At 37.8% G+C, this 12,260-nt stretch overlaps 2 protein-coding genes across 8 annotated transcripts in view; one reads left to right on the top strand and one right to left on the bottom strand.

Moving 5' to 3' along the window:
* Positions 1-5,478, top strand: part of mcf2a (MCF.2 cell line derived transforming sequence a) — a 22,733-nt gene extending 17,255 nt beyond the window's left edge. For 3 of the 7 annotated variants that reach the window (XM_032527163.1, XM_032527165.1, XM_032527167.1), the window contains 6 exons: positions 264-327; positions 1,529-1,629; positions 2,049-2,161; positions 2,861-2,973; positions 3,167-3,270; positions 3,353-5,478. In XM_032527163.1, coding sequence (XP_032383054.1) covers positions 264-327; positions 1,529-1,629; positions 2,049-2,161; positions 2,861-2,973; positions 3,167-3,270; positions 3,353-3,459 — 602 coding nt within the window. In that variant the 3' untranslated portion in view covers positions 3,460-5,478. The other 4 variants (XR_004333689.1, XR_004333688.1, XM_032527164.1 and 1 more) reach the window with 4 other exon arrangements.
* Positions 5,479-5,761: 283 nt separating this feature from the next.
* On the bottom strand, positions 5,762-12,260 carry f9a (coagulation factor IXa). The gene is made up of 8 exons (XM_032527168.1): positions 12,127-12,260; positions 11,723-11,904; positions 11,605-11,629; positions 11,236-11,349; positions 7,750-7,884; positions 7,300-7,652; positions 7,042-7,165; positions 5,762-6,452 (listed from the first exon to the last, which is right to left on the bottom strand). The coding sequence occupies exons 1-8, from the start codon at positions 12,188-12,190 to the stop codon at positions 5,857-5,859; spliced, it is 1,593 nt and encodes a 530-aa protein (XP_032383059.1). The 5' UTR covers positions 12,191-12,260; the 3' UTR covers positions 5,762-5,856.

Genomic DNA, 12,260 nt, shown 5'->3' with positions numbered 1-12,260 from the left:
CACACACACACACACACACACACACACACATCTATACATAGTGAGGTATTTTATTTAGGTCTGCTATGGTAGAAGAGACAACGCTCCTGTATCTATGGCCAGATGGAAGCAATGTGAAGTTTGGATTATGGGCATGATCTCTATTTCTGCCACTTTTAAAGAATAAACATTCATGTTTAGAACTAAAGTTAATATTCAAGTTAAAAATCAAATGATAACCTGCACTGAAAACAAAATACATTAGCTCCTTTCTCTTCTCACAGATGAAGCATATCAACATGGCCAAATGGTTGGACACATACCGCTTTCTCCACCACTCTCTGAGAGGTCAGTGTTCACTGGTTGTTAACTGATGCAGTATTTACAGTTGTGTGTTAGGTGCATGACTGTAGGCTATAGTTGCACAAACACACACAGGCATATGCAAAACACACTATCTGCATTTGCTGAGTTTTCATATCTGATCACAGCTTGAGTGGAAGTGATGATATCATTTCACGTTGCCCTTGTAGAAGCTGTGTGTGTTAGTTGTGTGTGAGAACGGGCGCAGGCCCAACTCTGTCCACTGCTGTCTGGTTGCCTATCCCCACTCCTCCCATCCCCCACCTGCAGGGGCATGCGGCCGTCAAGAGCGGTTCCTAGGGGCTGTCTGCCGGGGCTAGACTTTGTCTCGCTGTCTGCTGATGTGTTTCTGTGCCTGCGTTCCCGGAGCCCCCGTCCCCGAAGCCCCCGGCAACGGCCCCAGTCACGCCCCAACCACCACTCCCAGCGCCACTGACCTGCCCTAACGCTCAGTGGTAAACTCAGCCTGGCTCACCTCGCCTTGTCCTGGCATGACCAACCCAGCCTGGCTTGGGGAGCAAAAACCCAGGGCTGCTGTGTTTGCATACTGATCGTCACCTGCACCCCCTTTTAATAACCTCCATCCTGGTTCATAACTGACTCCCACGCTCCCTCCTCATGTTGAAATTCCTGTGTCTTAGCAGCTCCTCCATTGCATTTCTTACATGGTATCAAAAAAACAATTGTTCTTGCTATTTTGCATGTAACACAAAGGGCAGACAAAAAGACAAGTTTTGGTTTTCATCCCATGAATTTTCTTAATTTCCACACGGCCGTTTTTTTTAGATCTATTCAAGCTACAGCAGAATTTGCTTTCAAGGAATCTCTAAATTTGGATCTTGATAAATCAAGACCAGAGCTTCCCTTGTGTTGACACATGCTGTGTAACACCACGTCAATGAATCTGTGAGTCCTACCTCATAATTTTACAGAGAAGCTTGCAGATGGCTGATCTGCGTTCTGTGCTGCTGTCTGGCTAGCGCCTGAAAGGCTGTGTTAAAAAAAACAAAAACAGGACAGAGTTTTTCCTTGACACTGATCTGGGGCCAGCTAGGCTGTGGGAGGTGTGGATCAGATCTGACCCTAGATTGTGTGACTGAGGATAACATCTACCCTGAGCTTGTCTGCTGATGACTGTGTTAAGCATTTGGTGACCTTTTGGTGTTATTTTGTGTTATTCCCCCAGCAAGCAGCAGAGGGTGTCAGTGAGCTCGGAGGACACTGAGTCAGGGAGGAGCAGTCCAGACCCCCAGCCTCACTCCCCTAAACACCAGCACAACCGCAAGAGTTAGTAAATCTAGTCCACACACATCTATGCCACAATCAAGTACTGTAGATACTTAGAAACTAAATCACAGAAAATGTTATGGGAATTAATGCAAATCACACATGCTTTGCACAGAATTTTACCGCTGTTGCTGATTTTATTTATAATCTCTAACTGATGTAGATATTTGACTTTCCCTCCCTCAGCAGTTCAGGTGTACTTTAACCTGAAGAACCAGGTACTTCAAGGAATTTTGGGGAAAAAGGTCCAACCACTGAGATTAGCTTTTGATTCTACGTTCTTGTTTATTTCCCAGTAAGTGAAAAAGGGGTCTTTATAATCGATATAGTAACTAAGTATCTACATGGTGACTTTAAAGTGTAGTGTTTGGAGAAATGCATTCATGAATACCTGTAACAGCCAAATGTGTGTTTCACAGGTTGGCCAGGAGCTCATCACTCGGTAGACATCTGCGAGGGTCTGGAGAAGTGGTCTGGAGGTCGAGACACCTTCCACCCATCTGACACAGAGGAGGAGGTTTTGGTGCAACTGGTGAGACCGACAGTGGTGGAAGAAGTACTCAGATCTTTGACTTAAGTATAAGTAGCAATACCATTGTTTTGAGAAAAACTGATACAAGTTGAAGTCCTGCATTCAAAATTACACTTATACGTAAAGGTGCAAAAGTATTTGCATCCAATATTTTTAAAAGTTTTAAAAGGAAAAAATACTCATTATGTTAAAAAATTTCCATTTTAGAATAATGTATATTATATCACTGGATTAATAGTTATTGATGCATTGATGCAAAATCAAGTCCATTTAGTGAAGTAAAAAATACGCAATAGCCTTTTTGCTTCTGAAATGTAGTAAATTATCAGAAAGTAGAAACACTCAAGTAAAGTTCAAAAACACGTATAGTACTTGAGTATATAATAGTACTTTACACCACTGGAGACTGAATACAGTCACATCATGCCTAAGCCAAGTAGCTTTAGCTCGACTTCAGATGGAGATAACATAGCTTAAGAGCAGGGAGCACATTCATTCAGTGTTGGCCTTTCCTCACTGGCTAGCTATCAAGGACTCTACACATTAAAGCCTCTAACTAGTGTATATATTGTTTTGTGTCCATATAGTATTTTAAAGTCTCTCAGGTCAGCAAACTAATGTCTACAGGATGTTCCCATCCTGTAGTCTTGACTATATAAATACTTACCTTGTTCCTGACGGTTTTCCTTTTTGTGCTAGTCTCCAGGCAGATACAGGGCTCTGGCTGACTGCCTTCAAAATGGACCAGACAGCCTTATCATCAAATGTGGAGACGTCATACAACTGCAGTGTGAAGACAACAAGGGACACTGGTGAGTTCTCAGTCCGTCAATGTTGCTTAGGGATCAGCCAGACTATCCCATATGTGAAAGGGTACAACAATTGGCAAAAGTAGCTTATACTTTTAAAAGCAAATGTAAAGCTGAACATGGTAACAGGTAGTTTATTTATAATGCCTCCCCCTTTTTCCTTCTTACCTGTTCCTGACTTTCCTTCATCTTTCAGGCTGGTGAAAAACCTGAGTCGGCAACTGGAGGGCTTCATAGCAGCTGCCAGCCTGCGGCTGATTCTAGTAGACAGCAGTCGAGCACACTCCTCTGGACTAGGGGGTAAAGAAAAGACATGGACTTCCAAGATGACAATACAATGTTGCGCCATAGTATTTCTTTACTTTCATTATTGTTTTTAAAGTGTGTGTATTTTCTTGTAGACCCACGGAACCTGCAGCCGAGAAAGCTCAGCTCCCCGTAGAGAAGAAATCACAGAATGTGATTCTAATGTGTACCTGTGGAGGATGAACAGAAGGAAAAGGTTGAGCCATAGCTGTCTCATAAGTGATCAGCCACCCACTCCTCACTCCTTGGTGACGTCTGCTTTCTCCAGCACAATCATTAAAGAGAAATGTGTGGGAATCTAGATACCTGATTTTCTTCCAGGTTATGATGGACAATCTACTGGGCTGGAGTTTTCTGATTGTCAAGGTGTGCTGCGGCACCAGTGCAAAGGCTCAGGAACTGTTTAGCCCTCTTGGACAATCAACAGCCGATTTTTGGACCCTGATTGGTCTTCCTCTTTTCTGATTGGTGTGGAGAATCTTCCATTTGTAACACACATAAAGTCAGGATGTGAGGTTGCTGCTCTAGCAGTTTGTCATTTCTCAATCATTAAAACCCTTCCTCATTCCAGCTAGTATTCGGGATTGTAGTATCTCCGAGTGTGTGTGTTCCTGTTTGTCTTACTGTGTGCTGGATGGATAGTAGCCCAGGATTTTCCTGAAACATTTCTTAAAAAAAGAGACTTTTGTACATATACTGTATCATTTTTTTTTAAAGATTATTTTTTTGAGGGGTTTTCCCATTTATTAAATTGATAGGCGGGATGAAACGTAGAAAAAGGGCCACAAGTCGTATTTAAACCCAGGCCGCTGCAGTACTCAGCCAACATGGGGCAAACACTCTTATTGGGTGAGCTAGAGGTCACCCCACTGTTTCATTTTTAACATTCATTGTAATTCAGTGTTTCATCTTTGTGTAGTTGACATTTGTATTTTTCTTACATCTCATTCCTTAAGTCACCAATCTTCTGTATAGTCTAGGAGTTAGAATGCCAAAATGTGCCGTGCCATAATGCCTTTTTTATTCCTGCTTTTTTGGAGTCTCTTGTATGTACTGTTTGCAAAATCAAATACTCTGTTATTGCTTTAACCTTACCTCACAGATATTCAAAAGACACTTTAATAAGGTGGATAGACGTGAAAATCAAAAAATCCACCTATTGTCCACTGAATGTCTGCTTTTCTTGCTGCTTTACCTCTCTTACTGTGTATTTCCTCTCAGTCATGCTGTTACTTTCTTTGTTTGTTCTTGAATGTATGATGTGTTAGGAAGACAGGGGAGACATAATCCTCTGCATGCAGGCAGCGGTTGACATGTCAGTGATGGTACTGTAAGACATAAGCGGACATGATGAAGATTGATGGTAATGTATTCTTTAGTGTAGAAGAAACAGAGAGGGAGAGAGAGTTTATCCTCCGTGTACGAAGGCGAAGGCAGATTGCACCATTACAGAACAGTTAATCTCAAGTTCCCCATTAAAAGGGATCACACAGCCAACATGAAATATACCCTCTGTGTCGAACGCTTAATTAAATATTGATTGCAGACTTATATGAATTTACCACGTAAAATCCAGGCCCCGGCCGGAAGTCTGCTTTTGATTTGCTGTGTTTGATATGGTAATGAGTCTATAAAGCAGCAGGGGCTACTCTGCACTGCACTTTTCCTATGTTTATTTATTTTGCTGTCATGTTGTTCCTATATATTGAGCGGTATCTGTGCAGCTCCAAATGAAATTACATCTCTATATTTTCTACAGGAGCTATGCTTGACAGCACATCAAAACCCCATTTTATTTATTTTTTAGCATATATGATGAAGTCAGATGGCTTCTTTGTAACTAATCCAAAATGCTGCAGATTTTGCACAGATTTTCCTGGTTGGAAAACAAAACAAAGAAACCTGCTTAAAATATGTGTGTGTCCTGATGAGCCAAGTAGCCTGAGCTTGTTGCTGAATGTTTCTTTAAGATGAAAATGCATGGCAACTGAACAAGGTTTGTCTTGTTAGACAGTCACTGTCTTAAACTGGCTTAGCAATAATTCTTTTGGTAATTGAAATAATTCAATACTTGTTTTAACATGGTGATAAGTTTGCTAAAAACTAAGGCTGTTCTTTTTCATGCACCCTGATTTACTCTTGTAATTATGTGTTCTTGTTTTATTGGAAGCCAATTAACATAATAAAGTTGTGCAAACTTTTTTCTTTTTGTGAGTTTTTGTTCACATTTCATTTGAAGTAAGGATTTCCAAAGATCTTTTTCGTTGCTACTGAATACCACTACTTGTAAAATATTAATTTACCAGCAAATAGGAGTAATAGTGCACGTGGTCAGTGTGTTGTAGCTATGGCAAGAATTTATTTGTTTCATTTTGTGTAATAGAGAAGCCCATACCAAATCATGAGAGTGTTTTTAAAACATTTTAAACATACCCATATAACATTTTTTAACCTGTACATTATTTATAATGTAGACGGCTTCCTCTAGTTATGTATACCTAACTTATATCCTTTGAAGTTGAAAGCAAAAAGAAGATTTGAACATTTGTTAATCAGTTTTATTTTTAAAATCTATAACCTTTAAATTTCAGGGTCAGGATCCTCCACATCAAATGCTAGCCTGTGTTTAGTTAAGCCCATAACATGGTTGATCCAGCTGTAATAAAGGGACATCCGGGTGTACACACCATATTTCCCCTGCTTTGCACATTCTTCCCCCCAGCTCACAATGCCCGTAAGGAACCAAGTGTCATGAATACTGTTTGTGTGGGGACCTCCACTGTCCCCCTGACAGGCATCTTTGGCCTCATTATAGTATCCTGCGCAAAACATCACGCTAGTGATCCTGGCACTGCTGCGCCGCTTACACTCTGTTCGATCTGTGAAGGGAACCTCAACTTTCTGCAAAGTGTTAGCTGTGAACCCGAGGAAGCGTGTTCGCCCCCAACCACTGACAGTGGCTGGGGAAGACTCCTTCACTAGGGCCTCAATAAAAGCCCTGGGTCCGATGCAGATGGGTCGGACAGTTGTGGAGAAGGTGATGGGGCTTTTAAGGTACAGCAGGGCGATGTCATGGTTGTACAAGCTTACACTGCTGTTGTATCGAGGGTGCACATGCTGCCTCTTCACGTCATAATCCTGTTCTGTGCCCTCGTTGATGTAGATGTTGTGCTCTCCTGCAGGTAGAGATATTACATTTCTTACTCATTGTACTGATCTGTATACATTTAGTATAAAATAAAATACATGCAGTGGATATCTCAAAGCAGATGGCAAAATACGTTTTTTTAGAATTGTAAACCAGAACATGAAATTTGGAATTTCAAGGACTAAAATACAAAAATACTTTACAATAAATGGCTGCAATAATGATTATTTTATTATCAATTAATCTGACAGTTGTTTTTTTGATTAATCCATTAATCATTAGTTCCATACATGTACATTTTGGAAGATAGTTTTTTTAAAACAAAGGCCCAATACGTAAAGGTAATGTATTGAAATTGCTTTTTTTGAGAAAACAACAGTCCAAAACCCAAACATATTCAGTTTACTAACAAATAAGACAACCAGCATTTCCTCACAACTCAAAAGCTAGAACCAGTTATGTTTCGTTATTTTTGCTTGACTCAAACAATTAATCATAAATCAACATACACAACTAGGTATTTAACGGATCAATTAATTATCTGTTTCAACTGTACTTTAAACCGGCTCCATCATGCTTTAGCAGAGCTAAAACTGATCTACGGCAGTGAATCTTACCTACTCTGATGAAGTAGGCGCCTTTTGCCTCCACCAGGCAATGAGCAGCAGTGATAACCCACTGTTCACTGACAATGGAGCCCCCACAGAATATCTCACCACTGGGACGCGCTATCAAGGCTACCTGAATAAAAGACGGAGAAATGCTGTGAATAGCTACAAGAAAGTGAGCATACTACAGCTGCTGTGTCTTCTCCCTAATGTATTTCCAATAACAAAGCCTCCATACGCATCAAATACTGTACTTCCATACAATACCTGCCATGGGATCTCCCCTGGGATTACCATCTCACCACCTACGATGCGTTTAAAAGGCCTAATTGGCTCCTCAGTGGGGACCTCAGTTTGGACCTCAGTGGGGACCTCAATGGGGACTTCAGTGTCACGATACACCCACAGGGGTAATTTCTTTCTGGACTTGTTTTTTACAGAGTCATTTGTGGCAGGAAAAGGCACCGAGGTTGGGGCTGGAATTGAGGAAGGGGATGCAATAGTGGTGATGTTGGTCAGTGAAGTGGTGTTCCGCAGACTTGCATTTCCATTGCTGAACAGCAACCTTCTGGATACTCCACCAATCTCTGTCAGGGCAGTTCTGCCACATGGAAATTCAACTGGTATTGTGAGAAAGGAAGAGTTACATTGTGGAAGTTAAGAGTCATTATCATAGTATTTAGCAGGTAATTCATTGTACACATACTACAAGGATACCTTCTGGTTCACATTTAACACCGTCATGCATCAGCCTGTATCCCCTTGCACAGGAACATTTTGCTCCCATGGTTCCCATTGATTCACAGAAGTGCATGCAGTGTCCGTTATTTACATCACACCTTTTTTCTATAACTGAAGAGAATGAACACACATTATTGATTAAAACCCATCTTTTGAATTACACACTGTTGTTCGTTGCCATAAAGTATGAGCTCCTGTTTGTTTTGTTTTCCAATTGTCAAACATCTACTGTGTGAATACTGAATGCTTTTTTGAACAGAACATTTGGAAGGGATCTCTTGATGGCCGGCATGGACAGGGGAAACACCACAAAGTGTCAACGTGCATATGGGCACATACCCATTGTTATAAAAAAGACTTTAAAGGTTTTGATAACTGTCCTTTTATGACATACTATAGTATGACTTTTTGTGAGTTTTTATGACATACTGTACTGTGATTTTAAATGACAAAATGTAGTATGACTTTCTTTGGCTTTTTATGACATACTATACTGTTACAATTTATTACTTTTTATGAGATACTATACTATGACATTTTTTCTAAATTTTTGACACCCCATACTATGACTTCTTTCAAAATGTTTGACATGCAATACTATGACATTTTTTCAAAATTTTCTACATGCTATACTATGACTTTTGTTTTCAAATTTTCAACATGCTATACTATGATTTTTTTTCAAAATTCACAACATACTATACCATGAATCTTTTCAAAATCTTTGACATGCCTATGACTTTTTTTCTATGTTTTCGACTATATTTTTAATATGCCATACTACAATTTATTTAAAAAAATTTACAACATACCACACTATGACTTTTTTTCAACATGCTATACTACTACTTTTTTTCCAAGGTTTTTGACATACCTATACTATGACTTATTTTCAAATTGTTTTGACATACTGTACATATGATTTTTTTTTTCTGAACATTCTAAACTGTGACTTTTTTTCCATATTTTGCCATGCTTTAAAAGAACCATTTTTTTCAAAATGTATAACTTGATACTATGACTTTCTTTTTTTAAATTGACATGCTACACTATGACTTTTTTCCCCAAATTGAAGACATGCTAGTAGATGACCTTTTTCAATTTTTTCAGCATGCTATACTATGACTTTTTTCAAAATTTTCAGTTGACTATATTATGAGTTTTTTCAAAATTTTCCAGTTGACTATATTATGACTTTTTTCAAAAAATTTCAGTTGACTATACTATGACTTTTTTCAACATTTTCGACATGTTAACTATGACTTAATTAAAAAAAATATATCATGCTCTACTATGACTTTTCCGAATTTTTGACATACTATACTATGGCTTTTTTTTTCAAAATGTTTGAGATGAGTTTTTGAGATGAGTTTTTTCCCAAATTTAAGACATGCTATGACATGACCTTTTTCAAATTTTTCATCATGCTATGCTATGATTTTTTTTCAAAATTTTCAGTTGACTAAACTATGACTTTTTGCAAAACATTTTAGTTGACTATACTATGACTTTTTTTCAACATTTTTGACATGTTAACTATGACTTAATTAAAAAAAAAATATCATGCTCTGCTACTATACTATAGTATAACTTTTTTTTCAACAAAAAAAAACATGCAAGCAGGCTGAAAATCTGATGTTCTGTCGGGATTAAGCTGTGAGCAAAGTGAAGGTCTGCTATGGGCTAACCCCGCAGCGCTTTGCCATCCATCTCAACTGACAGAGGAGAAATCTCTGGCTGAGTAGAGTTGGAACAGACCAGTGTGATGTGTGTAAAGGTCTGTGTGGTTCTGGAGCTTAGTCTCATTTTCAGGAAATTTAATGAACCTTTTTTTTTCAATTTTGACTGTTTTCCAACATTTTCAACATATGACTTTTTTTTTCTAAATTTTCGACATGCTGTACTATGACTTTCTTTCAACATTTTATACTATGACTTTTTCTAAATTTTTGACATGCTATGCTATGTCTTTTTTATATACTAAACTATGACTTTGTCCAAAATTTAAGACATGCTATAATTTTATTTTTTCAAAATTTACAACATACAATACTATGACTTTTTTGACATGCAATAACTATGACTTAATTTAAAAAATATATATCATGCTCTACTATGACTTTTCTGAATTTTTGACATACTGTACAATTACTTTTTTTTCAAAATGTTTTGATTGTTTTCCAAAATTTTCAACGGACTATACATATGACTTTTTTTTTCTACATTTTTGAGATGGTATGCTATGCCGTTTTCATATACTAAACTATGACTTTGTCCAAAATTTAAGACATGCTATCATTTTTTTTTTTTTTCAAAATTTACAACATACTATACTATGACTTTTTTGACATACTAAACTGTGACTTTTCAAGATTTTTGATACTATGCTATGAATCTTTTTCAAAATTCAAGACATGCTATTTTATGACCTTTTTCAACATGCCATAATATGACTTATTTTTTCAAAATTCACAAAATACTATACAATGACTTTTGTTTCAAAATGGTCGACATGCTATGACTTTTTTTCAACATGCTGTATGATGACTTTTTTCTCTATCTTTTAACATACTATACTATGACTTTTTTTAACATGCTAAACATGCTTTTTTTTCAAAATGTTTGACTTACTACACTATGATATTTCAGAATTTTCGACATACTATACTATGACTTTTTTTTCCCAAAATGTACGACATGCTATACTACAACTTTTTTCAATATGCTATAATGTGACTTTTTTCGAAAATTTCACCATTGAATAATATGACTTTTTTCAAAATTTACAACATACTATACTGTGACTTTTTTCAACATACTTTCCTTTTTTGACATATATTATGACATACTACCCTACACACAAATTTTTGATAATATCAGTAAAGTTGATAATGGGAGCTAGCATTTGATTAAGTGCCGTACAGGAAAAGTTCCCACATAAAACAAAACTTTTTTACAAGTTGTCATTCTTAACCTGACACGCTTGTTTGAGGGGTGCAATATAACACAGTTGCAGAGTAGTGTATTGAATGGGAAAGTGTTAAAATGGACCAGTGAGGATTAAAATATAATGCATGCATTTCATGTCACGTCCAGAGGCCGCACAAAAGGTTTCTGAGGGCCACCATTGGTCCACGTGCCACACAAAACAATGTACTACACTTTCAAATAAATGTGTGATTAAGGTTAATGCAGTCCATTTTCACAGATAGGGCACTTAACTCCTGTTTTTAGAATATCAACAAAGACAAACAATCAAATTGTGGGACCTAAAACAAGACTGGTGCTGCATGGAGGCCAGCCATTGATTTAACATAAGGGAAAAAGCTGTCTAGCTATTTATCCTTTGAGACTGAGATCTGATCTGATTTTATATTCACAGAAACTTTGGATCATGTAACATAAAACAATCTAATTTATTTTGATCCCTTTTATAAATACAGCCACAGGACTTTCACTTACCAATCTCACAGTTCATACCAGTGAAGCCAGACGGACATGTGCAGGTGTAGTAGCCAATGTTGTCTTTGCATGACCCATGGTTCAGACATGGTCTTGATTTACACTGATTGCCATCTGAAGAAATCCAGTCACAGTAACTCTAATGACCCCATTTTGTATGGTACGTTTATAAAATGTTGTGCAATGTTTGCTCATTTAAAAAAAGTGGAAAGAGAAACATCTTTACGTAAAATCATGTCTAAAATACAGGTCGGCATTACAAGATGAAGTGGTGAGAGAAAATGATTGCAACACACACATTAGACAAACAAAGACTCTGTCACAGTCAGTTTGTGTTTGGAAGAAGTCTGTTATTAAAAATATTCTTACCTTCATATCCCTCCCAGAAATCCATCTAAAATACAGAGTAAAGTCTGGTGAGAGCAGCCAGCAAAAACACAAAAATATATAAATTAAAAACAAGATAAGTACATAAATAAATACCCACTGTCTGTGTATCATTCTCAAAGATCTCCCTGGCCTCCTCGAGGTTACATACTTCCTCCATACACTCTCTCTCCAAGTTGCCTTTCAGCAGCTCCTCAAATACACCAGTGTTGTAGCGTTTGTGTCTCTGCAGAACACTGTTGGCTGTCTGACCGGACAGGAACACTGGGCCTGAGGCTGGAGCTAGGGTTAGAGTGAGCAAAAAGGAAATATAATAAACATAGTTAGTGTTAAACTGTCTTCATCTCATACGCCACAAAAACAAATATGTAAAGTATGGAGGTATGGCACATGTACCGACAACACTATGCAAGTAAAGACACAAGTAAAAACTACACAATTAAAATAAACCTCAAGTCAGAGAGAAATCATTTATGAGCATCATAAAGATGAAACATAACATACCTCCAAAGCAGAGCTGAAAGTCAAAAAGCAGAACACATAAGCCAGACAAAGAAACTAGTGCCATTTCAAACAGCTCTGGTATCCATAAACACACACACACACACACACACACACACACACACACACACACACAC

This window comes from Etheostoma spectabile, chromosome 10 (assembly GCF_008692095.1).
Source record: "Etheostoma spectabile isolate EspeVRDwgs_2016 chromosome 10, UIUC_Espe_1.0, whole genome shotgun sequence".
Taxonomy (NCBI): domain Eukaryota; kingdom Metazoa; phylum Chordata; class Actinopteri; order Perciformes; family Percidae; genus Etheostoma; species Etheostoma spectabile.
Note: the sequence above shows the minus strand (reverse complement) of the source record. Positions and strands in the feature narration are given on the sequence as shown.

Excerpts from the sequence above, each read along its gene's own strand:
- f9a (XM_032527168.1), bottom strand. The coding sequence starts at position 12,190 with ATGGCACTAGTTTCTTTGTCTGGCTTATGTGTTCTGCTTTTTGACTTT. Across the intron at positions 11,905-12,126 it reads CTTTCAGCTCTGCTTTGGAG|CTCCAGCCTCAGGCCCAGTG; the intron begins GTATGTTATGTT and ends CTCTAACCCTAG. Across the intron at positions 7,653-7,749 it reads TGTTAAATGTGAACCAGAAG|TTGAATTTCCATGTGGCAGA; the intron begins GTATCCTTGTAG and ends TCACAATACCAG.